At 49.6% G+C, this 25187-nt stretch overlaps 1 protein-coding gene across 6 annotated transcripts in view; it reads right to left on the bottom strand.

The window, feature by feature from the left end:
- Positions 1-25187, bottom strand: part of MYCBP2 (MYC binding protein 2) — a 134682-nt gene that overhangs the window by 77681 nt on the left and 31814 nt on the right. For 5 of the 6 annotated variants that reach the window (XM_032956673.2, XM_032956670.2, XM_032956672.2 and 2 more), the window contains exons 4-19: positions 23213-23366; positions 18893-19176; positions 17963-18205; positions 17350-17421; positions 16858-16960; positions 16009-16082; positions 13374-13512; positions 12220-12296; positions 11541-11745; positions 10695-10859; positions 10048-10206; positions 8599-8875; positions 7696-7841; positions 6447-6548; positions 1846-1974; positions 594-675 (exon numbers count right to left, since the gene is read on the bottom strand). In XM_032956673.2, coding sequence (XP_032812564.2) covers positions 594-675; positions 1846-1974; positions 6447-6548; positions 7696-7841; positions 8599-8875; positions 10048-10206; positions 10695-10859; positions 11541-11745; positions 12220-12296; positions 13374-13512; positions 16009-16082; positions 16858-16960; positions 17350-17421; positions 17963-18205; positions 18893-19176; positions 23213-23366 — 2411 coding nt within the window. The remainder of the gene's footprint in view (positions 1-593; positions 676-1845; positions 1975-6446; positions 6549-7695; positions 7842-8598; positions 8876-10047; positions 10207-10694; positions 10860-11540; positions 11746-12219; positions 12297-13373; positions 13513-16008; positions 16083-16857; positions 16961-17349; positions 17422-17962; positions 18206-18892; positions 19177-23212; positions 23367-25187) is intronic. The other variant, XM_032956671.2, reaches the window with a different exon arrangement.

Here is a 25187-nt window from a genome sequence, read left to right on the forward strand (position 1 = left end):
CCGCGTCCCGTCAAACCTTTGGGCTGCACGGTACCGATGTTTAAACGCTGAGGTCAGGTGCTAAATTTAAGTCTCAGTCGACCTAGGGGATTGCCCAGGACTAATTCCGATAATCACTCGCCAATGATGATTGTCGACGCAGGCAATCGAACTCAACTGGCTGGATTCTTAGTGCACTCTGCAAACCACTGCACCAATGCTGTCTCCCACTGTGCACAGCTAGGAGCTAGAATGGATTTTTTGGGGTTTGAATTCCTGTTAACATGCCCAATACCACACCACCATTGGCTCGAACAGAAATTCTCATTGGTATTAGCAGCATTTTTTACCATTGGACCAGATGGCTCTATGTGTGTGCGTGTGCGTGCGCTAAAACACAGCCAGTTGGCACAGTGCGTAACGCAGGTGGTGCATCTGCCAGTCATCTCAGTCTGTTAACCCATGACACCCGAGTCTGTCCCTTGAATTCCTGTCAGTGAGACTTCCACACTTCACGAGAAAGCCCTCAGAGCACACCTAGCCTGGCACAAGCACTGTGGTGATGTTGCCATCACTGTTGTTGTTGTTGTTTTTGTGTGCGCATCGATCCTTGCCTGGGGTTGCAGTCTCCAAGCCCGAGCTGGCCATACTGCCCGTAGCCAAACGTGAACACCTCCCCACTCTCCATGAGCACCACTACCACAGGAAGGATCGCACAGACACACACACACACACGATACAATAACCAATCAATTACTGTAACTTAACACATTTTAACAGCCAATATTATGAGTCGCAATATTTTTTTTGTTTAGGCCACGTGGTGATGTCTCCAAATTTATTGTTTTGTTTTGCCCTGAAGATGATTGGTACAATTTCAAGCGAAAAGTTGCATCTAATTTCAAAATTTAGCTGTGAGAAATGTCCGTCCAACTTATTCGGATAAGCATGGTTGGCTACATACAGAGAGAAAGAAGTTTAACATACCTACAAAAATATATAATTTCTGGGTTAAAAACACTCATAAGACAAATCAATGTGTTTGGCTGCATCGGGTGGCGGAGGGTTTCACGACACAAATTACTTGAGCAAACCCATTAACTTTCGCTGAAGTCGCTTGAAATATTTGATGCACTGTGGTTATATCGCAAGATTAAATTATCGGACGTATCATCCGCAAACCTGGATGTCATTTTAAAACATTGTGAATACGAAGTAGTCGCATGCGGATAGAGATGAACGCATGGAGACTGGTGGAAGTGAGAAATGTTGCATACCGCCAATCCTCTGCAAATATGTCAACACAGGATAAAAATGAGTTTGACTCGGCACATTGTCATTATCTCTTCCAGGGTTGATAAAATATATACCACTTTGAGAAGTTAATAGTCATGGTCCTGTATAGCTAATGGCTCCAGCCAAAGGAATGTAGCATTTGCACCACTGGATTTTTATGTCAACAGAGATTAGAACCCATATATAAACTTGGAGTTACTTGTTTTTAAATATAATTTTGAATGATCCAAAAGTGATTTATCTAATACAGCAGTGCACTGCCAGAGGGCTGTAATAAATATTCCCACTGCTTCTCTACAGCTTGTTGAGATACGGCAGCATTAACATGCTATGAACATCTAAATTGCATTGCATACGAGTCTCTGTGAAGACTATGTATGTATGTTGAACTTCTTTCGCACCGTACATAGCTAACTATGCCAATCGGAGGTGCAGGGAAGGACAGAAAACTCTGTGCGAGTCTATGAGCTCAACGTTTTTCTGCAGCGTGTTGAGACGCGGCGGCATATAGACGCTACGCCAATCCGCATTGTACCCAAGTGTAAGGAGAGAGACTGGCCACACGCACACCTGAGTGGTGGAAACCACAGGACACTTGGGCAGCCCTCGGCTCGTTGAGGCCGAATCCGAAGTGGAGCAGTCCCGGGGGGTAGGTCGTCGTCTTGCTCGCGTCCTTCTCCCCCTTCTCTCCATCACCTTCTGCAACGCTCCGGCACACAACACGGCCGAGATGAGACTCTGCCACTGGGCGATTTAACCACTGATGGGGGGGGTAGGGGGGGGGGAGAGTTTTCATAAGCATTATTAGTAATGAGACTTGTAAAGAACGTGCTATCTTGTGGCAACATCAATAGCGAGCTGCGTGGCTGCAAGGTGACAGAGAGAGAGACGTTTTTGGTCCCTAAGCTGCTTTAGCGGCGAGTTTCAGGTAGTGGGTCCAGCGACTGAGAAAGAACGGAACCACTACAGGGCATTTGTCATCGGTGGCACGACATGGGTCCCCATGCTTGGCTGACTTCACCAGTGATCTTGGACGACCACTGGTCCACACACCTCCGACAGGTACGACAGCGGTGAGAGGCCATGCATATGGTTGCAGATGGTTAGGCAGAACTCAGGTAAGGCGTTTTTAGTCCATTTTGTTTTGCTTCTGAACAGGATCTGACTTAAACTTTTTCATTTTTGTCATAACTCCTATTGCTTATTTATCTTAACTATGTAATTTGCCTCCAATTGTTTATCCAAATATTTTGCTGGCGGCGTTGCGTCGAAAGATGAAGAAGTTATTTGGATCTCTCGCAGGGCAGTTACAACCCGCCGTGCTAGAGAACGGCCCAAGGCAAGACAATCATTAATTAATGATTCACAAATGGAATGGGATAGAAGAGTATCACTCGTGAGACCAACCCACAATGGGCAAAAGCCTCACCTACGACGAACAAAAAGTGAATTCCGCGTCTGATGATGTTCTTGACTGGCTACCTGAGCTCGGTCTACCCTTGTTGATTTTGCCATTTCAATATCACAGGTGGAATCAGAGAGTGGATCATTGCTTGCCTATTATTCGGCAATTCACTATTTTCACCCATGTGCTATGAAGGAAGGGCAGTTGCCAGAAACGAATATGACGCATTTTTTCTTTTTGGGCAGTTATTAATTAATCAATTGATGTTACCCTCAAACCTTAGGCAGAGAGAGGTACACGTCTGCTCATGCATGCATTCATTTTGCACTGTGCTCTTTCCATTCTGCACACGGTGCATTTCGCTGGCAACATCGGCTAACCGGCAGAGTTATTCCCAGCTGTGAACGGCACATGCCGTGCATTTCGAGTTGCCATAGCCGGTCCGCGCGCTACGGTTTTCACCACAGCAGGAGAACAACCGCAACCGGTGCCAAAACGGCCGCTTGCGTGTCGTCGAGATTGGCGCATGCCTCTTCATGCTCGCACCCCTACCCACTCACCCACCCAGGCACCCACTCCCCACCCTCAATCAGCTCACTCACAATGCCTTGGCTCTGAGCTAGTCGTGTAATTAAGCCACGAGTGATCGCTGACAAGCTAAAGAGGATTAGGCTGTTAATTCGCGAGCTGCACGTATGCACACAAGCACGCTAGGGCGCAGGGAGGTAGGCAACGCTGCCTGGTGATGAAGGGCGAGACGCGGCGATTTAATTTAAACAGAAATAAAGGTCAAGCAAGGCAAAGAACATGCCGTGTGCTTTAACACCAGCTAACCTTGATAATCAGAGGTATTCTGTATCAGTGGGTGTGCTCCTGGTTTAAATAAAGTGTGTGATTTTGTTTAGAGACTGAGCAGCTGATTCAGTTTTCAGTTTCATTTATTTGGTATAGCCCTGTGAGCCATTCGGCAATGAATCGGGTACCACCGCAACAAACAAAAAACACCAAAGGGCATCTGGTGGACCAGGTTTATGGTGAACGTGGAATTATGTGGATTGGGTGATCAACTAATAATGGTATTCAGTGGACAAGGCATTTGGTTAACCAGGATATTCAGTGGATCATGTATTTGGGGCAGAGGGATAAATTGCAACAATGGGGCAAATTCCCAAGGCCTTAAGCTCAACTCCTTTCTCCCCTACCATCCGTGCTGTCAACTCTCTGCCCGATTTAAGCCAAGGGCTCAAGATCTGCTTTACATTAAATATTCTCGCACTTTCTTTACAGCTTCTTGGGATGCGGTCCTATATATAAAGACGCTATACAAATAAACATTGTAACGTATGCTTATATAGGTCACGATACCAATCTTGCTCAAAGTGTGGATCTTAACAACCGCAAGCTTGTGGACACAAACCGGCACCATCGCCGGTGCATTTCGCGGCCATGTGGGGGCGATCGTTAATCACGGCCCAGCAGCAGCTGCCAAGGCAGCGCGGAAACCTGATTACCATCGACGGCAGTGCAATTACACGCAGCTCGTTAATAATGCACAAGATTATACACATTCCCCTACGTACATATATTTATAGCCGCGTTAACGCTCGGTGGTCCAGTGTATATTAAAAATAAATCTTTAAACTTACAATCATCTTTAAATGCCATATACATTCATGTAAACATGGTATGCAGATGTGCAACGCTGCCTAGACTTTCCCGTGGCTGTGCTGCTGTACCACTCTCTCCAATGTGTTCTCAGGTTCTGCCGCGAAACGCCATTCAGCACCATGTCTGACGTTTCGTTCCATATGGCTGGGAATTTCTCCCGGATCGGAACGTATCAGCTATACGTTTTTTCTTTGTCATTTGTGCACACGTGGGCAAAACCGGAGAGAGCTCAAACGTCCAACATGGTGCCGAACAACAAGCGGTAGAATCAGTAAAAGCCAGCGTAGAGCCGCTCTGCAGATGTGCGATTAATTAATTGACCGTGTAAGCGTGTTTCATTTCTGTCTAGACCCAACAGGTTTTGAAAATGCTCGTCAATTTTGAGCTAAGAGGTCGAGTGCCATGGAACACACGGCCCAATTTCATTTGATCAGCCACAGGCAATCTATGCTCGCTTCCTGTGAAAGGGCCGGCATGCTTTGACCCTTTCACGGCAAGAATGATTCATTTTCACGTCGGCTAAAGCAAAGGAAAAATTAAGCCACGCTCATGAATGAAATTATCAAAAACATATCGGATTTGCATTCCATAAAAAAAAACACTCTCACACGCGCCTAATTGCACGCACACAAACACACAGACGAACACTCGCACGCAAACAGTGCAAAATAACCCGCCCCCATTTAGGCAGAAAAACTGCACGAACGAATGCTATTAGCGAGCACCTTTTTAAGGGTTGGCACTGCCATGCGAGGGATGGTGTAGCCAGAAACAGTGCTTAAGTTCATGTAAAGCGGCCGGTACTCATTTCAAGCCACCAAATAAACCTTGCGAAGGCCCAAGAACTGGCTTAGGTAAAACGTGTGACTGATGTTATGCTCGACTGAGGAATCAAAAGGAGTTGACTGAGATTGTAGCGCAGTGCGTGAACTCCCGACACCACCGCATTCTCATTGCATGTGGTCATGCGTATATACTTCGGGAGCGGTAGTTCGATTCACGGTCAACACCAGTGACAATTATCTGAACCGGTCCTGGGCCTTCCCTAGGTCGACTCAGCCTCAAATGAGTACTTGGTGCGGTGTGTAAACGCCACTTGGGAGACAAAAAGGCGGCCCGTACAGTCTATAAGCCAACATGGACAAGTCCTGTTAGCAAGCATCTAATAAAGCCAGCAAGCGTGGCGCACAGAGGCTGTGTGGCCACCTCTACAAGTAGCCACATTTGTACCCTCAATGATGACGAGGCTCATATTTAAGGCTGAGTCAACCTAGAGAAGGCCCAGAACAACTTCTGTTATTGCATTCCCACGGACGTCCGAAACGCGACGAGTGTCTCAATTTCGTTGTCTGTGCAGGACATCTATTCAGACTTGGCTTTCCAAGTCTGAATAGATGTCTTTATTTATTAATTATTTTATTTACTACTTACCTTTCTTATGTGCTATTCGTTGCGCACGGTTGCCCTTTATTTTGCACGCGTTTGCAATTTACTCTGCTCTGTCGGCCGCTGAGGTCGTGACGGGTTTCTTTTCTCATTCCTGTTGCTGTATGACCCACCCCCCCCCCACCTCGTATACCGTTTCCGTGCTGCTGTAATGTGCATTGATGCACTACTTTATTGAGGGCAATATTAGCACGTAAAATAAAGATTGATTGATGTTAGCCTGTTAGCCTTGGTCAGGAATCAAACTCAGGTTGCTGGATTTGCAGAGTGGTGCGCAAACCACCCACGTCAACATTCCCCGCTCACTGAGATCCCCCGGTTGCAGTCATTGAAACGACTGTTATGTCAAGGGCTGTAAGCGAGCACCTATTGAGGCCAGCAGAACGTGGTGTGGCCAGCCGTGAAAGGGAATCCAACTCAACGGCTGTCTTAAGCAACGCAGCGCAAACCACTGCACCACCGTTCCACACCAATGCACAAAAACAAGCCATGCACCACCCAACACAATGCCGCAAACTCAGAGGCGCTTGCAGCCGGATCCGCCAAACGCACAGGGACCAGGCGCCGATGTAAAACGGAACGTTCGGTCAACGAGCAGCGGCGCTGCCCCCGCGATTGTTTTTAGAGCAGCCAGACTTGTGGTCGTGCGTACCTTGTCCCCCCTCCAGCCTGTGGTTTTTAGGTACGGCAAGTTTCTTATCATCCAATTTGAAGGGAAGACGCTCCTCTATGTTTATGCCCTGGGCAACAGAACCTACGGGGGCAAAACGCAAAAAATGGGGGAGGGGGGGGGGGAGCAGGGGGAGCAGGGGCAGGGGGCAAACAGGCAAAAACAAATAACAGCGTGACGCATGCAGCAACACAAAGTGACGGAAACGAAAATCTAAAATTTTAAACTACAGTCAAGTGGCTTTGGACCAAGCCAGTGCATGCAATGGGGATTTCAAACAGGCAAGAGAGAGGCAGGTGAAATCAACAACGAAATGTTCAATGCAATGGAGAAGAGGGTATCACTGTCTGATAGAAGAAAATGCCATTGACCATTGTAATTGTTTTTAATGTTTTGTATTGTGCTATTTCGTATTATGTGTGTTTGTATGTGGTGATTTATTTTTGCCGACTTCTTGCCAGGTCCCCTTCACAAAATAGGATTTTAACCTCAAGGGTTGTTTAACCTGGTTAAATAAAGGTGAAATAAAGAATCAGGGTGAATAGAAATGAACAGAACTTTGACAGCGTGGGGGGTGGGCGGAGGACGCCTTAAAAAGCAGTGGATTAACAAATTGTTGTAAACGAAGAGCCGAATTAAGCGACTTCGGGAATAGTTCTGCGAGACCCCCCCCCCCCTCCCCGGTTTGTGGTGGGCCACACGTGGAACACGCACCTCAGCCACTTGTGTCACTGTGTAAGAGGGCCCCCCCCCCCCACCCTTGCAGTGGCAGAAGTGACTGAGCAAATGTAAAATTATAAACAGCCTTGTTTTGCTAGGTCTGATATATCCCCCCCCCCCACCCCCCCAATACACGATGAGTGCAGAATGTTTGCCGGCCGTTTCGGAGCGGTAGGCCTCACATGACTGCGGGCCTTGTGAAATGAAGATCTGGGCCGTGTCTGGCCTCCGTGGCCGTAAGTTCGCTACCCGTGATGTACATCACCATCTCCAAGGAGCCAAAACGAATGGACAAACCGATGAACAAACATTCCGAATTCTCCATTAGCAAAAACGGATCCGATGCGGACGGCAGAAGCCAGCAGGGGGGACGGTCTCCGGGTGTCCCTGCCCTCCAGGATCCTCTCCCTGCCCCTGGGGGTCCCCCACCCCCTTCGGGGTTCCCCGCTCCCCCCTGCCCCCCCGGGATCTCCCTGCCCCCCCGGGGTCCCCCACCCCACAGGGTCGCTACCGATGATGATGTCGAGCGGGATCATTTCCTTGACGGCGTCGAGGATGCCTCTCTGCCGCGCCTCCTGCCCATCCAGCTCGCGCGCACACGCCTTGCAGCAGCCGCACTCGGCACAGCCGGAGTCGCCAGAGCCACAGCCGCACAGCCTTGGGGGGAGGGAGTGGGAGCGGAGGAGGTGGTGACTCAAGAGGAGGAGGAGCGAGCATTGGTGGTGGTGCCAATAGCGCCAGAAGCAGCAGCAGTGGTAGTACGACAACGCCAACACCGGCATCAGCAGTGGCAGCTTCAGCATCAACAGAGGAGGCCCCACCCAGTGGCAGGAGAATTAGCAGCAGCAGCAGAAATATGAAGCAGCAACAGCAGCGGTAGCATCAAAAGCAGGACCAATAACATCAGCTTGTACCATGATGCCTTTAAGCCTATTCATTGCAACTTAGCACGAGTTTATTCGACTGACAGGAGACAAAGATGATGGGCCATATGGAGGGTGGAGAACATTAAGGGATGGTCATGTGGGTTAGAAGAATGGCGATGGGAGTGTAGAAAGTTTAGAGGGCGGAGGGGGGGGGGGGCAGCGGTTGTGAGCAGGTGGTTTTTGGGGCACCAATCACAAGATACATGATAATTGTATTTATTATCATAGCGTCATTCACCAAATTGCATTGCTCAACGCTGAACATCGTGAACCACACGAACATTCAAACATTCTATGAGACACACCGAAGAGACACAAACACAATAAAAGGTATGGAGGGTAAACACAACACGAACCAGGCGGGGGTGACGGTAATCACTCAAGCTGCTGACATCAACGAAAGCCCAGAGAACGATAGCAACAACGAGAACAACAACGGTTACGATTTTACACGGCCGTCGATTCCACGTCACGAGCACGGGACTCACGTTCCAGGGGCGCGTTCCGCTCGGCCGCTGCTGACGCAGCTCGAGCCGTAGCCCGTGCACTCCCCGCACACTGTGCACACCATGCACTGCTCCATCTTCCACGTGTGTGCGCCGGGCTGGCACATGACGGCACCGGCCGCAACGCCACCAGCTCCGGCGCCGCCGATGCCGCCGATGCCGCCGCCGCCGCCCCCCCCCGCAGCCTGGCGGTCCTCGTCCCCCTCCTCCTCCAGGTCCTCCTCCATTGCCGCCACGGCATGCGGCTCCGTGCCGGCACCTGCAGGAGGCCATGCACGTTGGGGTTAGGGTTAGAGTTAGATGCAAGTTGAACTTCGACGCTTCACGTGGCCTTAAAGTGCACATGGCCTGGCACAAGCACCACGGTGACGTCACCACCACTTGTGTTGTTGTTGAACTTCTTTCGCAACTATACGTAGCCAACCATGCTAATCGGAGGGGTCAGTGCGGAAAGGGTGGAGGAGTGTTACGGTTTAGGTTAAGAGTCAGGGTAACGTCGCAATCGGAAACGTTGCGAGATCAGACCCCGATTGGGAATTGACTCAGCCCATCATCCCTCCAGGGTTGATCACATGAGTAGCGCCTTGCGAGTAATCCACCATGGCTGTCTAACGAATACAATTACATCTGCCATAGGAATGTGTCATTTCCACCAATGGCTCAGGGCTTTAAATAGGAAATGAGCACTGCCACAATGATCATTTGATCAATGCATCACTTTTATTTGTGACTTCAGACTTAACGTTAGGGATGGAGTCATGTTTGGGTTAAGGGTAAAGTTAGATTACAGTCATATTCATTTTATAGGAAGGGGTCAGGGAGTAAGGGGTCAAGTTTAAGGGTAAGCTTCACGGTTAGGGCTGGGGAAAGAGTAAGAACACGCACATGAAGACGTTTCCTGTGAAGACGGAGTAATGAAATCAGCTCCGTGTAAGCAACACAGGTCTACTGTTTATTTTCACTGATCCTAAAATCCAACTTTATTTCAACCAGTGCCGAAGATGATCAAATAAGATTGGCTCTTCATTCGAACCGGTGGAGTGTTTCATCGCAAGACCATGAGAGATGGCGACTGCTTAGAGACGCCTTCATCCAGCAGCGGAGAGATCGTGGTTGATGATTACGGTTACCACTTAGCTTCAGGGTTAGTGTTAGCATGGACACTATGGTTGAAAATATTGGCATTGGTTAGGCACTATCAAGAGACAAAGTGCGCTTTGGCAAGAAGCATCTTTACAAAGATTCACGAGATCATGGTGAAGATCACCAACTCATGAAGGAACCCCCCTGGAAAAGTTCCCATGTTAGCCATGCTACCATGGATATCTGTGAAAAAGAACTTTACAGCTAATCGGATTCCCCCAGTATAAATATTCTGATGGCCTCTCGGGCGCATTGTTTGCCGCTGCAACTCCAGCCAGCATCACCCACCCTTGCTCCCGTGCGCGTTGGTGCCGGTGTCGCGGCCGCACTGGCCCTTGTTGTTGACCCCGAAGGTCCAAACGGTGCCGGACTTGGTGAGAACGCAGGCGTGGGCCTTCCCCAGAGCCACCTGCGTCACCGTCTGGCCTCTCAGCTCCTTCACGAGGCCTGGAGTGGGCGAGGAAGGGGTGCAGAGCGATGGCGAGGGGAGCAGCGATGGGCGAGGAGAGGCAGGGAGAGGGGGGGAAAGGAGAAGAGAGTGGTGGGACGAGGCAGGGAGGGTTGAACCCCATTTCGGGTCATAGAGAGTGACAATCACAGGAGGCCGTAGTGGTCACACCACTAGAGTGGCCCACAGTGCTCCAAGTACATGGCTTAACATTTGTTTTATTCTCTTTACCGTACCGGCCGAATATGCATCTCAAAAACACAGCCGGTATTTAAAAAAAATTGAAAGCAATGTGAATATTCACTGTGCACAGACCAAAAATCTCACACACATGAGGGTAAGACTTTGCCATTTCAGAACACCGAGCAGCCCCACTCCTACTGCACCTGGCAAGCCCCAGCAGTCACCCATACAAGCACTGATCATTATCCTTGCACCAGGGCCCATGCCAACCATGCAAAGCTACTGATGCCGGGTGTATCGTTACCAGTGGCGTCCGAGTACACCGCGTCTTTCCCGAATGTGTAGAGCTCTCCTTCGCGCGTCACTAGCGCGCTGCTGCCATTGTTGCAGGCCACCTGCACCACCGCCTTCCCTTCCATGCGGATCATCTTCTTGGGCTTGCACGCCTTGGGTTGCCGGCGTGACTTGGCTACAGGGACAACCGCGGGGGGCAGAGATGGGGGAGGCGAAGTGAATATAATTCAATGTAAACTTGATTTGTATTCAAACAAACGTGAATCACGGAACATACGCAAGTTAACATATGTCATACTGAAGCGGGCTTGGGCAGGACTTGATCATGGCGAGTGGTCGAGACTGATGACAGAGTGCAGGCAAAGGAGACAGCACGCCAGAGAGGACGTCCACCACGGAGGTACAGGAATGAAATCAGCTGGTGTGAAAGATCGAGATGTATTACTCTCCTGATCATCGGTTCGATTTCTCAACTAATCGATAAACATGCAAAGAGGTGGAAAATAAAGTGTCACCTCCGTTTCTGTGTGTGCAGCTGGATGGGAGGTAATGGGCAGGGCATGGTGACATCATCGGTATCATTAGCAAATGCACAGAGGCCGTGGCATGTTGGGCGGGGGTTTCCCACCTTCGGGAGGCAGGACATCGTGGCGGCCGCAATTTTTTTGTAAGGGGTCCGAGCAATCAACCGCAACGGACTAGCCAATTACAATTTCCAATCGATTAACCAGCTTCTCAATCGACCAATCGTCCCACCTCGAATGACGTTTTACGCACCAGGCGTTAACACTGCGAACATGAACTGACAAACCCCCGCAGGCGCGTGCGCCTGTCGGGGGCGGGCGCGGCGGCTTACCAGACTCGCCGTCCTCGCCCTTCTTGGCGGTGCCGGTGAAGAAGACGCTGCCGTCCTCCGCCACCATGAGTGCGTGGCCACCGTCGTGGCCCACGGCGAACTGCATGATCTTGGGCGACTTGGTGAGAGGCAGTTCCACCCACTTGCCCACGGCCGGGCCGCCCTGCTTGATGCCCAGGCTCTGGTACTTGCCCGTATAGTAAACCTGCAGTCGCCGGCCGGCGGTGAGGTGTATGACGATGCATCGATTCAACATACATAACGCCGTTGGATGAGGGCTTGCCCACTTCGGCACCGGGGATTGTTTAATAAAGGTTTGCCACGCTGCTTGGTGCGGGTTGGCGAAGGTGGTTGGGGGGGGTGGGGGGGTTCGTACACGTGGGAGCGCAGAAGAACAGTACAACAGTGTGTTTTGATGCACCGATCTCGCCTGCACACACCGTAAATCTCACAGGAGATTCAAACAACCTGTGTCTGTGTGCTGGTCACCCGTGCAAGAAGGATTAATAATTGGTCGACAAACCCGGAATTCCGACCCAGAATATCAGCAGTGCCGGCTCACCACTCTGACCTGGTAGCAGACACTGTGCACTGTGAGCCACCTGCCACACCCCCTGAGCAGTTTCATTATTTGGTGATGCATAGAAACCGGAGGCTGTTGTACCGGAAGATTAATTACCTTTCCGTTGGCCGTTCTCATTAAAGCGAACTCGCGACCAGCTCCAAGTATTGCCATCTCCTCGTCAAAACCCGTGCCTACAAGGCGACAAAGAGATGCTTGTTCAGTTTATTTGGTGACGGCTCGTGTCATTGCAATGAGGTGAAGGAACAAACGTTACCATGGCTGAGGTAAGCGTCAAAATATTGCTCGTTTTTCAATACAGATTTCCCCTTCCCTAGAGTCTTTTGATTTGCCACTTGGAACCTTCGCAGGATGATATAATGGTTACTTTGAATTCCTCTCCACATCTCGTAGTCGGGCAAGTGAAGAGAGACGAGGGACGATAGCTTGCAGCTTTTGTTTGTGCAGAATGATGATGATTGGGATGCCGGTCAGGCAAGAGGAGAGAGATAAAGAGATGACCATATGCGGTTCCCTAGCACCTGCTGACGATGTTGTAGGCAGAGCCATAGTGCCAGTGGAGCAGGAAGAGAGAAATAATGCCAATCGTACACACCTCAGTGATGGTGTGGTAAGTATAGGCATAACATCGGTGGGACACGAGAAGAACCAAGGATGATGACTTACTGATGATGGATTCATGATCACTACACACATTTCATCTTTACAAGTGCCTTAATAATGACATTGTGGTTGAGGGCAGAGGGCCAGTCAGGGAAGGAGATAGACAACGAAAACCACAAGCAGCTTTACTTGTGCTTTCCTGATGGTGTTATAGAGCAAATAAACTTTTTTTTTTAACCAGGTAAGGCCCACTCAGCTATGTAGCTATTTTTCAGCGACCTGGCCACAAATGATAGCTCAACAAAGTGACTAATCATGTGGAAATTTATAGCAGTTGAATACTGGAAACGCACGTTTCTAAATGTGGAGGGAAAAAGCGGAGGACCCTGAGAAAAATCCACGCGACCACAGGAAGAACATGCAAACTCCAAATATACAGGCGTCAGGGTTGGAATCGAACCCGCGACCTCCTGCATATCAGGCAAGGTAGTGAACATCTCGCCACAGTGGCACCCGAGATACAACAATGATTGCGTGCAACTTGGTTTGCGCCAACTGACATTGTTTGTTGGTAGGGGGCACGGCGCCAGTGGGGGAAGAGGAGAGAAACAGGATTGAGCGCGAGTGGCTTCTCGCTTGCGCCTTACTGATGATGTGCAGGTCCTTTTCCATGTCGAGCAGCGAGAGGCCGCATGCGTGCAGGCACTTGCGCGCCAGCTTCAGCTGCAGCTCCTGCTGTGGGGGTGGCTCCGGGCCAACGGACAGCGCTCGCACCACGAACCCGTCCTGAGGGGTGGGGATAGGAGCAGATCCGCCATTAAATTTTCCGTGCCGGTGCCAATAGGTGCGCGTGATGAGAAACTTCCCACCTGTAAGGCTAAAACGAGTCAACTTGGTTTTGGTATGTTTAACAACTGATACACCTGCATGTGATCTGCTGATTTATATCTGCTCCATGTGCCGAGAACTAGACTCTGCACCTGGGGTGACTGAGCCTTTGCATGTGCTGCCCAAAGACTATGGAATGCACTCACCAGTGGTTAGACAGGTGAAGTCACTTGCCATGTTTAGGTCTTCTCTAAAGACTCACCTTTCACCTGTCTTACGCTTCTCATGTATGATCAGTAGACTCTGAACTTTGTCGCTATATATGTCCTAATATTGTAAATGGTGCACCGAGATCCCTGGATGAATTGCGCCTTGTAAATTGGAACCAATGATTGCCCAAACTCTGCGATCCCCTACATATTAAGGTAATATCGGCCAATAATGGGTGTTTAGATGTGGGAGGAAACTGGAGCACCTGGAGAAAACCCAAGCATGCGAGGGGGCGACACTCCACCCCATACAGACGGAATGGGTAGAATGTACAATTTTGCTGCACTGAATATTGCTGGCAGAGCCAGGGTACGGCAGTTCCTCGACACCCACGATGGGAATGGAGTTTCGCAACATTTACCCCTCCACAAAGCTCTTGGTGAGTTGTGTGCCACCACTCTCAGCTCGATTCGTCGTTACAAGTCGCAAATAATTGAGTCGTACGCACCACAACACATGATGCATTAGTTTGTGAGCGAAACGATTGAAATGTAATCTGTGAATCAATGAATGAGACTATTTTCCGATGGGTATGAAGGTCAGCTGTTGTGCTAGGTGTTAAAGTCATACATGGCCAAATTGCTTCACTGTGGCGCCATCCAACACAACTACCCCCAAAAAAAACACTCGGAAATTATGGGTGACATTCTGCCTGATTATGCGTCGCCGGTAGAGCGATTCACATTTAATAACCGTTTTTAATTTAAAATCAACTTCTCTGGGGTGTATTTTTTTGGGTTTATGCTGGGTCATTCCGCCGGGATGTGACACCTCATTTACGGTGTCAACCACCAAAATGAAGGAGCCAAAGTGTCACATTGTCTAATCCAAATATAATTCTGGGAAGGTCACAGAATCACACCGCTCCGAATATTCTTGTGAACGACGCCACGGGGAGGATAATGAATGTGCGCATTATTAATTCTACAACCAAATGACCGTGCAAGCAGGGGCGGAGCCAGGATTTTCAGCCCGGGGTGACATTCAACAAATTTTAATTTCAAGAATGATTAGAGAGTCAGGCTGTTGAGCTAGACGCCATCGGTTGGCGACACACTCTGACAATGCAGTTGCACGGAGTCCGCCAGACCGAGTGTCGTACACTTATACGCAGAATGTTTCAGATTTTCGATTTTTTATTTTTTTACGGGGGTGACAATTGTCTACCCTGTCACCCCCCTGGCTCCGCCCCTGCGTGCAAGCACCCAATCTTGAAAGATGAGCGGAATAACAGGTGTTGTAGGCCTTGGCTGTGAGATGGCCAAGAGATAAAAGTACTGTAAAGCACTGAATCTATATGTCCATTAATGTGAATGTTGTCTACTTGTTATAAATGGTGGATTTTCTGTTTGCTCTGATTTCTTCCAAACTAGCCAACAATCATCAATGGCCAAATATCCCAATGCAGGACCTGCCTCTGAATGAGGATCTTAAGACTCAGCGAGGCATATATAAACACTTGCTGATGGAGTTGGTCAAACATCCCAAGTATAGAACCAGAGAGCTTAGACAATTATTGGTTCTGGTTGCCTACCTGCTTTTCTGCGGTTTCCCACGCATCTGAACCATTATTTCTCTCTCTAAGAATAAGTGAAAAGTGTGTCCGTTAGAAATTCTAAATCGGAAAATCATTTAGTTATAATCATTGTTTCCTGGGGGAAAAAAACAATGAACATCATAATTTGGTTGTCAAATGTCCATGTGTCTGATCCGCATGTCAAAGCAGGTAATATGTACCGATTAACCGCGACATACCGACAACATACTCATCGCTGAGCCGCCCACTAACATCACAGACAAGACAAAAATACCCCCCTGACAGCTTAACAAGACTGTTGGGGCAAGTGCTGTTAGTGGTCACCTACAAGGGGGGGAGGGGGTGACCAGCACCACGCCCCGCCATCTAGGTCTGACCGGTGTCGATGTTTACACACAGCACCAGGTACTCATTTCAAGGCTAACTCAACCCAGGGGAGGCACAGGACCGTTTCAGATATCGGTTCGCTGTGAGAAGAAATCAAACTCGGGTCGCTGTGTGTGTAGCGCAGCACTGTAAACACAACGCAACCACTCCACAAATAATCATAACCTCTCGCACTGAAAGGGAAATCTCAATGTGATATCTCTCAACGTGATTTATCTTGCACTAGTGAGTTTATTTTTAAGCGACGCAACTTCACTTACATCTTTGGAGGCCGCGATTTGGTTCACGTGCTCCCCATCTGTAAACAGAATGCTCTCTCCATCCACGCTGCGGCCTGCACGCATAGGAGAAGGGGAGTTACACGCAGAGATCACGGGGACGTCTGTAATCCAGCACCCTACCTGTGGGCGTCAAGATCGCCATCTTCTGGCTTGCCATGGCATGGCAGTACAGCAAGCGGGTTCATTTCAATCTGTACAGGCATTGAGTGTTATGCGCCCCCCTGCCTAACATGCACGAGGGGGTAGCACTTAAAAGTCCACACAGATGAGTTCACGACCTCGCTTGCTGTTTTGCCATCTTCCGGCCTACCTCGCAGCCCATGTGGCGGTTAGTGGGAAGTGTCACAAATCTACACCTGCTACAAAAACCTCACCTCCAAAGCGCTGGATTACAAGGGCACCCCCCATCGTGCCTGGCTATGTTACACTCAAGCTATATTTTACCATCCACTTTGCACCTTCGATTAGCATGGTTGGCTACATACGGTAAGAAAGAAGTTCAACATAATACATAAATACACCGTTTAAAAATAAATAAAATTATGCAAACCGACACACCTGATGACGACCGTTTGTGTTATGGTCGAAACGTCGTGAGAATTTTTATTGTTTTATATATATTTTATTATTTTGTTGTTTCCCTTCAACGTGACTTTACCGAAAGAGCTAAGAATATGAAATACACTTCTGTGGACCGTTCTCTCAAAGGAAGGCACACGCCGCTCTGCGAGCGTCCCAAACAGGTTTCGTTAAATGACGAAGGCAGCACATTTGGGATGAACATTGGAGAAAAAAAGGGCTACGTTTTGTTGAAACCGCATCGCTCACCGGGCAGGCTCACGGGTGGACCATGCTCCAGCGTCTCGGCGTGGATGCTCACGGCGGTGCCCGGCTGTCCCGAGGTGGCGCAGTCTTGGTACAGCAGCCGCCCCTGCAAAGACAAAGCCAGCCCCGGGAAAAGGAGGAGGAAGAAAAATCATCCACATGCATCGACTCTGTAACGTTTTCCGACGCGTGGTTATAGTCGGATATATTTAATATATTTTATGCATTTTACCTGTTATGAGGGTGAATGCATCAAAATATGTGGGCGTTAACGAAGAAAATAGAAAGTGTTCAAAAAGCATGCAAAGGGGTACACTTGGTATGAATTTGAGACAAAATAGAGGAATATGTACATTTAAGGACATAAGCAGGTCAGAGACATCATTTTGCTCTTCATGCAGCATCAGCCATGCGTGTTCATGTCCGAACGTGTGCGATTATGTACCGCATTAAGATAATTCGCATGCGTATGTTTATATTCACGTCTGTAGGTACCTGTATGTGTCCCAGCCATGCCTTGCGATCCTTCCGGTTGCGAATGGACAGATTGCAGTGGTACACGTGGCCCTATGGCAAAGCAACGGACAACACGAGACATACAAGGTCAAAAGTTCAGCATCCGGCAACTGGAAATTGAGCCGGGACCGCTGCCCATATTCAAACTGGGCTTCTCGAGCGCAGTGAGTTGTTGAGTCTCAGCCAGACCACCAAATATGTTGCTGATGTGACGAGACCGTAAGAGTGGCCCTTGAAGGACATGCAAATCGTGTAGCAATGTTCGGACCTAAAACCAAACGATGGGGACGATGAGGAGACTGTAAGAACAATCCTCAAGGGTCACGTGTCAACTCTGCAACATCTGCGGTATCGAGCAGAACTGCCTTTTGTGTTTAGTTTGTTGTCCTTCCCCGGCACCCCCGATTATCACGGCCGGGCAACATATGGTGTGAAAGAAGTTAAACATACCGTACATACATACAGAAGGAAGCGGCGGTGCGACGTGTGGTGCCTTCGACTGACGAGTATAACAAACGGACGAACAAGCGAACAATAGACCGAGCGCGCAAACAAATGAACAAACGAACAATAGGGGTGGTGCGCCACTTACCCGCACGGTGCCGCCGTAGCCGGAGCCGACCTTGTAGAGGCCCTTGCTCGTGAGCACGTAGAGGTAGGCGCCGTCACTCTGCATGAGGCACCGCTCTGCAGGCTCCGTGGACACCTCCCGTAGGATCCAGCGCTGCACGAGCGCGCGCCGCCGCACACCCCCGCTACACCAATCCTGCAGCTGCGCTCGCCCCACCAGGGCGGCCTGCACGGACCGCTGCAGCGCGCTCAGGATGGCCGGCACCTTCGGACGACACGAGGAGAAGAGTGCGTGTCACCAGCTACGACGTGTGGAGGAGAAACACACGGGTGCCAGCGAGGGAAATTGTATGGAAAGCTTGACAACTGCGCAAAGAAGCGTGGCATAATCGAACGTTTGGATCGACTTTGAGAGACAGAAAGAGGAGCAGGTGGAGGCAGACAAATTGGCAGGCATGGAGACAAGCGAAGACAAAGATCCTCCGTACCTATGAAGGCTGTACAGCATACGAAGGGGGTGGGTGGCTAGCACCACGCCCTGCTGCCTTAGTTTCCCCAGTAGCGATGTTTACACATTGCACCAGATACTCATTTGAGGCGGAGTCAACGTAGGGGAGGCCTATGACCAATTAAGATATACAGCACTGGTGTTAGCCGTTGAGTGGGAATCGAACTCGGGTCGCCGGGTTCGTAGTGCAGTGCATGAACCACTACACTATTGCAAGGAGACAAACACACGCACAGCCATGCACATTAAGACACAAAGAGGCGCATGGAAGCAGACACAGGTTGACAGAGGGACCACGTGAGAAACAGAAACACAGAGACAAACACAGAGACCGACTGACCAGATCAGGTGCATTGCAGGCGATTTGATTTACGTGACCACGACATAACACAGCATGGATCGAATAACGCGTAGTGACGGACAATCCTCCAGGCGTGAGGGCACCTGTATGATTTGCGATGACAGGCTGCTGTTGCGGGAGAGGATGGCCGAGACGGCGCGCAGGATCTTGCCCGTATCGCCCCATGCCACGACAAGGCTGAAGAGGCACGCGCACGCCAGCGACGTGATGCTGTCGCTACTCGCGCCCGCCGAGGAAGAGCCGGTGGCGGTGGAAGATGAACCTCCTGCGGTGCTCGCCTCGACCCCGCCGTTCGCACGCGTCGATGCGGACGACGAGCCGGGCCCGTTTCTCGTCGTCAGGTCCAGAAGCAGCGCGAACAGAGCCTCTGCGTGACCGACAATCGTTGTTGAGAGAGGGGCAAGCCAAACTCGAGGCGGTGGCCAGGTTGCTCAGAGGACAAAGACATTGAGAGCCACCAGCACCGCTGTGAACATGGGGTTCGATTAAAGCGGGTTCTCAAATATAGCGAGTTGATGGTCTCAGCCCAGGTCACCAATGAAGTACAAAGAGACCCATCGGCTCATATCCATACCCATAGGCTCACGTCAACTGAGTAGTTATTAAACCGTGATATCAAGTGTAGTGAGTTGATGGTCTCAGCCCGGGTCATCAATAACCGCATTAAAAAAAAACAACTTCAAATAAAAATACGGCTTTCCACTAAATTTGGCTAAATTCCAGCTCTGAGAATGAAAAGTATCAGTCTGTCATGCAAAGGACATTACTCTCATGTTGCAAGACAGGTGGGAAAGTGCTGCCCCCTAGAGTATGGCCCAGTGGTCACTTGAATTAATTGCATCTCAGTTTCTGCAAGGAGGCACAGGAAACCACACACCACAGGCAGGGAAGGCAGCCAGAACCGGAGCAAACAATTGCCCAAGCTCTGTGGTGCAATATTGGAACATTCGCCCATCTCCACACGTGGGAACAAAATGGAAGCACCCGGGAGGAAAATTCCCACGAGAACGAGGCGGGTACCACTCCCGCACAGACAGCAAACATCCAACGTACGGCGAGAAGAGCGATGAAAATCAATTCAATCACTGTACTGCCACACCCAGGAGATGGCGACCTAAACACCCTTGTGTAGGGGAGTTTTTGTGCGATTTGTTGAATTTGGTTCTGCAAGAGGTGGTCTGTGTCACCACTACGTGAGCGAAACAGACCAACACAGGCGATAACGGCATTGTTGCCGGCAACATTAAGACAAGATATTTTGCTGGTGGTTGAGACTAACGATGCACTGGCAGCCAAAAGAGGCACACATGTCCAATGGTCATCTCCCTTGGAGATGGAGCAATAACATCAGTTTGTGCAGCAAAAGCTAGATAGTGAGACTGACAGTTTGGGAAGGGCCTTAATGCAGCAGTGGATATTTCACAGATGATGTTGAGAAAGGCAGTGACAAAGAAAAATACTATATTTTGTAATGTATACTTATACAGTACTGCCATTTCAATCGCTAATTGTATGTGTATTTGAATTATCCATCAAATAATTCTGTTAAGGCAATACCGTGTTTTAATCTTAAATCGATTCCCTTTTTGGCGTAGGCTACAAAAACAAGTCTCTCAGAGACAGAAAGAGCAGAAGGGGTTAACGCTGAACGATGCAAGAATCCATCATGGCACGGCTGCCGCCTGCTACCGACATCATTTTCCAGAACCAGCTGAGCAGCAGTGACATCACCACTGTTCAACATTCAGGGCGTGCGCGCCTCCGCACACTCGTTCCTTCCCTCTTACCCCCCCACCCCCTACCACCTGACCACCCCCCCACCGACCCGCCCCCCCACTCCCCATAAGAGCAGCTGACAGTAGCCGTAGGAGGTGTGATGCGACAGTCACGCTCGGTAATGGTTGAGATGCAGATCAAAAACGTCCCGCTGTGGCGATGTACGAATTCTACTGTTGACCTCGGGGGCCTACAATGGGCCACGGGTGTGTGTGTATACAGCCGGTTGTGTTGGCACAATCCACTGCTGGATGAGGCCCTCCCCATGCCATGTCGATCGTGGGGGATGGCTGACCATACTTCAGCAAGCTGGTCAGTGCATATTGGTGAAGGGGACCCAAGACCAGTTCAGATGTCACTCGCCACTAATGTTTGCCATGGCAAGGAGTTGGAGTAGGGTTGGTGGTTTCAGAGCCTTATTTTTCTCACCACTGCACCAACGCTCCACTGCACACCTGTAATTAGGTGTGTAACAATTCACTGATGCAACGCTTGAGATTCATTGTCGCAATTCAGGGTTACGATTTTGATTCAAGCATCGATTCTCTTTTTGTCTCACCTTCATAATTTCTCATTATTCCTGTGGCAATTGCAGTCTCATTTGCTCCATTAGATGCAATGTAATATCAGAAAATCATTGAATAAAATTCGCATAAAATGTAAATAGACTACTCTTAATTGCATGCTCTGATTCACATACCGTGAGTGTTAGGATTGATGCACCACTACATGCATACCTGGTAACCCAATGCTTTTGACATGGGAGCTTGTGGCCATAATGTGCTGTGAAACTCCCATTCCACCTGGCTACGAGGTGGCAAAGATATGTCAGTACAGCTAGGAGGCTGTACTGCACTATATCTTGCAAAGTTATAAGCCATCATAGATGGGGCAATACGATTGGTTCATGTGCAGGAAGCAAGGTGGATTCTTGCATCACGAGACCCTGAGAGATGGCGACAATTTGGGGAGGGCCTTCATGCAACAGTGGATAGATCATGGCTATTGCTGATGATCCTCTATATTATGTGTGGGTTTTCTCTCAGATCCCATGTTTCCCTTTTAATTTTCCAGCTTCCTATCTCACCCCCAGATTAGGGGCAGCGGTAGCACGGTGAGTATGCCCTGTAAAATAGAGCAAGCCACCCACTTCCCAGTGGACAGTTAAAGATCCCATGATATCGTTCGCGACAAACGACCACTGTACACGCTGGAGTCACGGTCCAAATTTGCCAAATTTGAAAAAATTACCCGCGAATAGCTCAATTTGGGATTGCAGATTGTAATCGTTGCCGACTGCAAACATTTGGCAAGACCCTCCTCAGAGTGAGGCTTTGCTGGGTAAACAAAGGACTGACAGTGAGCAACATTGTTTGGTAATTCTGTGCCACTCAAGATTTCTCCAACTGCTGCCACTGGTCACTGCCATGCTGTATGTTATGCAAAATCAAATCGTGACCTTGAATCCTGACATGGGAGTGATGTGAGAGGTTGGAATGGGCTGTCCTTCACCTCGTGACATGACGTCGATATCAAAGCTGGCATAAAATTGGGAAAAAGAATGATGTTATAAATAACTGATCATTGAGTGGAGTTGTGACTGAATCCTGACACCATCCCTTGTGATTCATGATAATGAATCACAGGGCGTGGTGTGGGGTTAACCATCACATGCCGATCCACACACACCTATCCACACATGGAGATCCCCTTTGTCAGGGCGCTCGGCTTCCTCTCACACAGCTTAGAGGTCGCGGTCTGAGCTTGACTGTGTGCACTCCAGCGCTGTCCTCTGGACAATCTTGTCCCCTTCACTCACTCCACTCACTCCACTCACTCCACTCACTCCACCCACTCCACCCACTCACTCCACTCACTCCACTCACTCACTCCACCCACTCCACCCACTCACTCCACTCACTCACCTAACTCACTCACTCCACTCACTCACTCTACTCCCCCCCCACTGCTGCTGGTCCGGTATGGTCCCCACCCGCTCCTGGCCCATCATGGCCCATACACCTCCTACGTATATCGTGCTCATTTCTATATTAATTCCTTTGTCAAGCGCTTTGCTTCCTTCCACACAGCTTAAAGGACGCGACCTGGGCTTGGCTGTTTTCACTCCAACGCTGCCCTCATGACAGCACGGTCCCTTCACCTGATGAAGGCCACTTGTGTTGTGGCCGAAACGTCGTGAATTTTTTATTTTTATTTTTTGTTGTTTGTTACGTGACTTTACCGAATAGAACCAAAGAGAATCCCATAAGATAACCCCTTGTTTTGCTTTTAACAGACTATTGGGGCAATTCCTGTTAGCAAGCACCTATAAAGGCACAGCACATTGCACACACACCCTGCCACCTTTGTCTCCCCAGTGGTGATGTTTACACACGGCACCAGGTACTCATTTCAGGCACAGTTAATTTAGGGGAGGCCCAGAACGGGTTCAAATTTTCATCAGCTATATTATCCACGTGTGGGAATCGAACTCGGTTTGCCAGGTTTCGTGTTGCAGTGTGTGAACCACCACGCTCCCCCGCCCCCCGACACCTGCCCCCACATGCACACCCCAAAAACGTACACCGCCCCCACACGCATACCCCCCACACCTGGCACCCACTCACCCAGAATGTCGCAGGGCTCACTCTGCAGGCCCTCGGGCAGCTGTCCCTGCAGCACATCGAGCAGCGCCTGCAGGCTACGTGCGCACACTGCCGGGTGGCTCCGTCTCGTCTCGCGGATCAGCTCAAACACGCCGCACAGGCCCATGCCGACAATCTGGGGAGACGTGGGGGGCACACACAGGGAAGTGGAGGACGCAGATGGCAGTTGCGTGAGCGACGGCCAGCGGGTTCGAAATTTTAATTCACCGTCCACTTCTGGGCAAAGTCCTCCCCATGCTCTGTCGGTCACGGAGGATGTTTGACCATACTTCAGCATGCTGGTCAGCGCGGCTCGGTGAGGTAGGCAGCCGGGGCTGTGGGGTGGGGGCAGAGGGGGGCAAGACCGGTTGAGATATCACTCACCACTAATATTACCCATGATTGGCATTTGACCTGTGGGTTGCCAGATTCATTGTGCAGCATTCTCGGCAATGTGAGACTGGCTCTACCAACCAACCCAGTGGGTTAAGCACGGCAGTACGGGTGGAGAACAGGGTGCTGGGGCGGCGTGGAAGCTGAAAGGAACTGGACACAGTGTTGTGCGAGGGATGACGGTTGCTCCGTCTGGTCGCGTCACTCGGCATGGCAAAAGCTGCAGCCTCGCAGGGCAGCAGAAGGCCCGACAGACGTCCCAAACAGAAAAAAAAACTAAAGAGAACTGCGCGTCGTTAAAAATAAATTAGCAAAAAAAACTGCAGCTTTTATTATTTTGTTACATTTTTTTATCTTATTATGCACATGCAAATCTGATCGTTAGCTTCCTTTATAAGGGAAAGGATGAGATTTCTGTTTAAGACCCCAGTCATCTGTGTTGCTGACCCCCTGCCTCTGATGAAGTGCAGGCTCCAGACCTTCCTCTTCTCCATGGAATATGACTGGCTTGCCTACGTCTCTCTATAAAATAATTATCTCCACTGTATCTCCATTTTCGATTTAAAGCTTTCGTGACTGCAATGATTCATCTTCTTTGGTTCTTTCGGTAAAGTCACGTAGAATGAGAATAAAATAATAAATTGATAAAATAAAATAACACAATAATATTCTCACGACGTTTCGGCCACAACACAAGCGGCCTTCATCAGGTGAAGGGACGAGACTCCAGCGCTGTCCTACCAGACAGTCTTGTCCCTTCACCTGATGAAGGCCGCTTGTGTTGTGGCCGAAACGTCGTGAGAATATTATTGTGTTATTTTATTTTATCAATTTACTATTTTATTCTCATTCTACGTGACTTTACCGAAAGAACCAAAGAAGATGTATCTCCATTGCCTATGACTGACAGCTTTTCTAGACAAAATCTTATGTTGTGGGCAGCAGGAGGCAGTGCATTCCATTGTTGTGCTGTCCTATCCGCTCAGATCTATGCTTCCGACATTCATCATGCACCACTCGATCCACGTATCGTGAGCACAAGAATAGATTTTAATAGATGGATTGTTCCGTGCCAATTCTTCGACTGCTGGAACCTCTTTGAGTGTCGAATTTGTTTTCACAAGGGTCCTGCTACATTGGGATGTTTGTTCAATTGCATTAACCGAGGGGGAGCCATCACAAGCGAGGGCGCAGTGCGCCCTTTGAAAATAAACGCCTAGAACCTTGCACAGAATCGGGAAATCGCTTGCAGACCCGGTAGCTGCGATCAATCGCACCGCGCGATGATTCTCTCAGGAATCGCATGCATGCACGTAGCGCTGCGGAGAGCGGTCCGAGAACGGACACGGAAGCCCACCTAGGATTACACTCGCCGTGGAGTCGCTGTGAGACACAAACCTTCCCCATGGCCACCACAGTGGAGTGAAAATTCGCCGCATTCCAGTTTTCTCTGAATGCGCTCCACGCACCAAAAGCGAGGTGGGGGGGTGGGTATCGGATTTCCAGCGTGCGATTAGCGCCGCCCTGCATTGTAACGTCACGTGAGGGTTCGACAGGAGATGCG

The sequence above is a fragment of the Petromyzon marinus genome, chromosome 18 (genome assembly GCF_048934315.1).
Source record: "Petromyzon marinus isolate PM22_M1 ecotype Great Lakes invasive population chromosome 18, UKy_Petmar_22M1.pri1.0, whole genome shotgun sequence".
Taxonomy (NCBI): domain Eukaryota; kingdom Metazoa; phylum Chordata; class Hyperoartia; order Petromyzontiformes; family Petromyzontidae; genus Petromyzon; species Petromyzon marinus.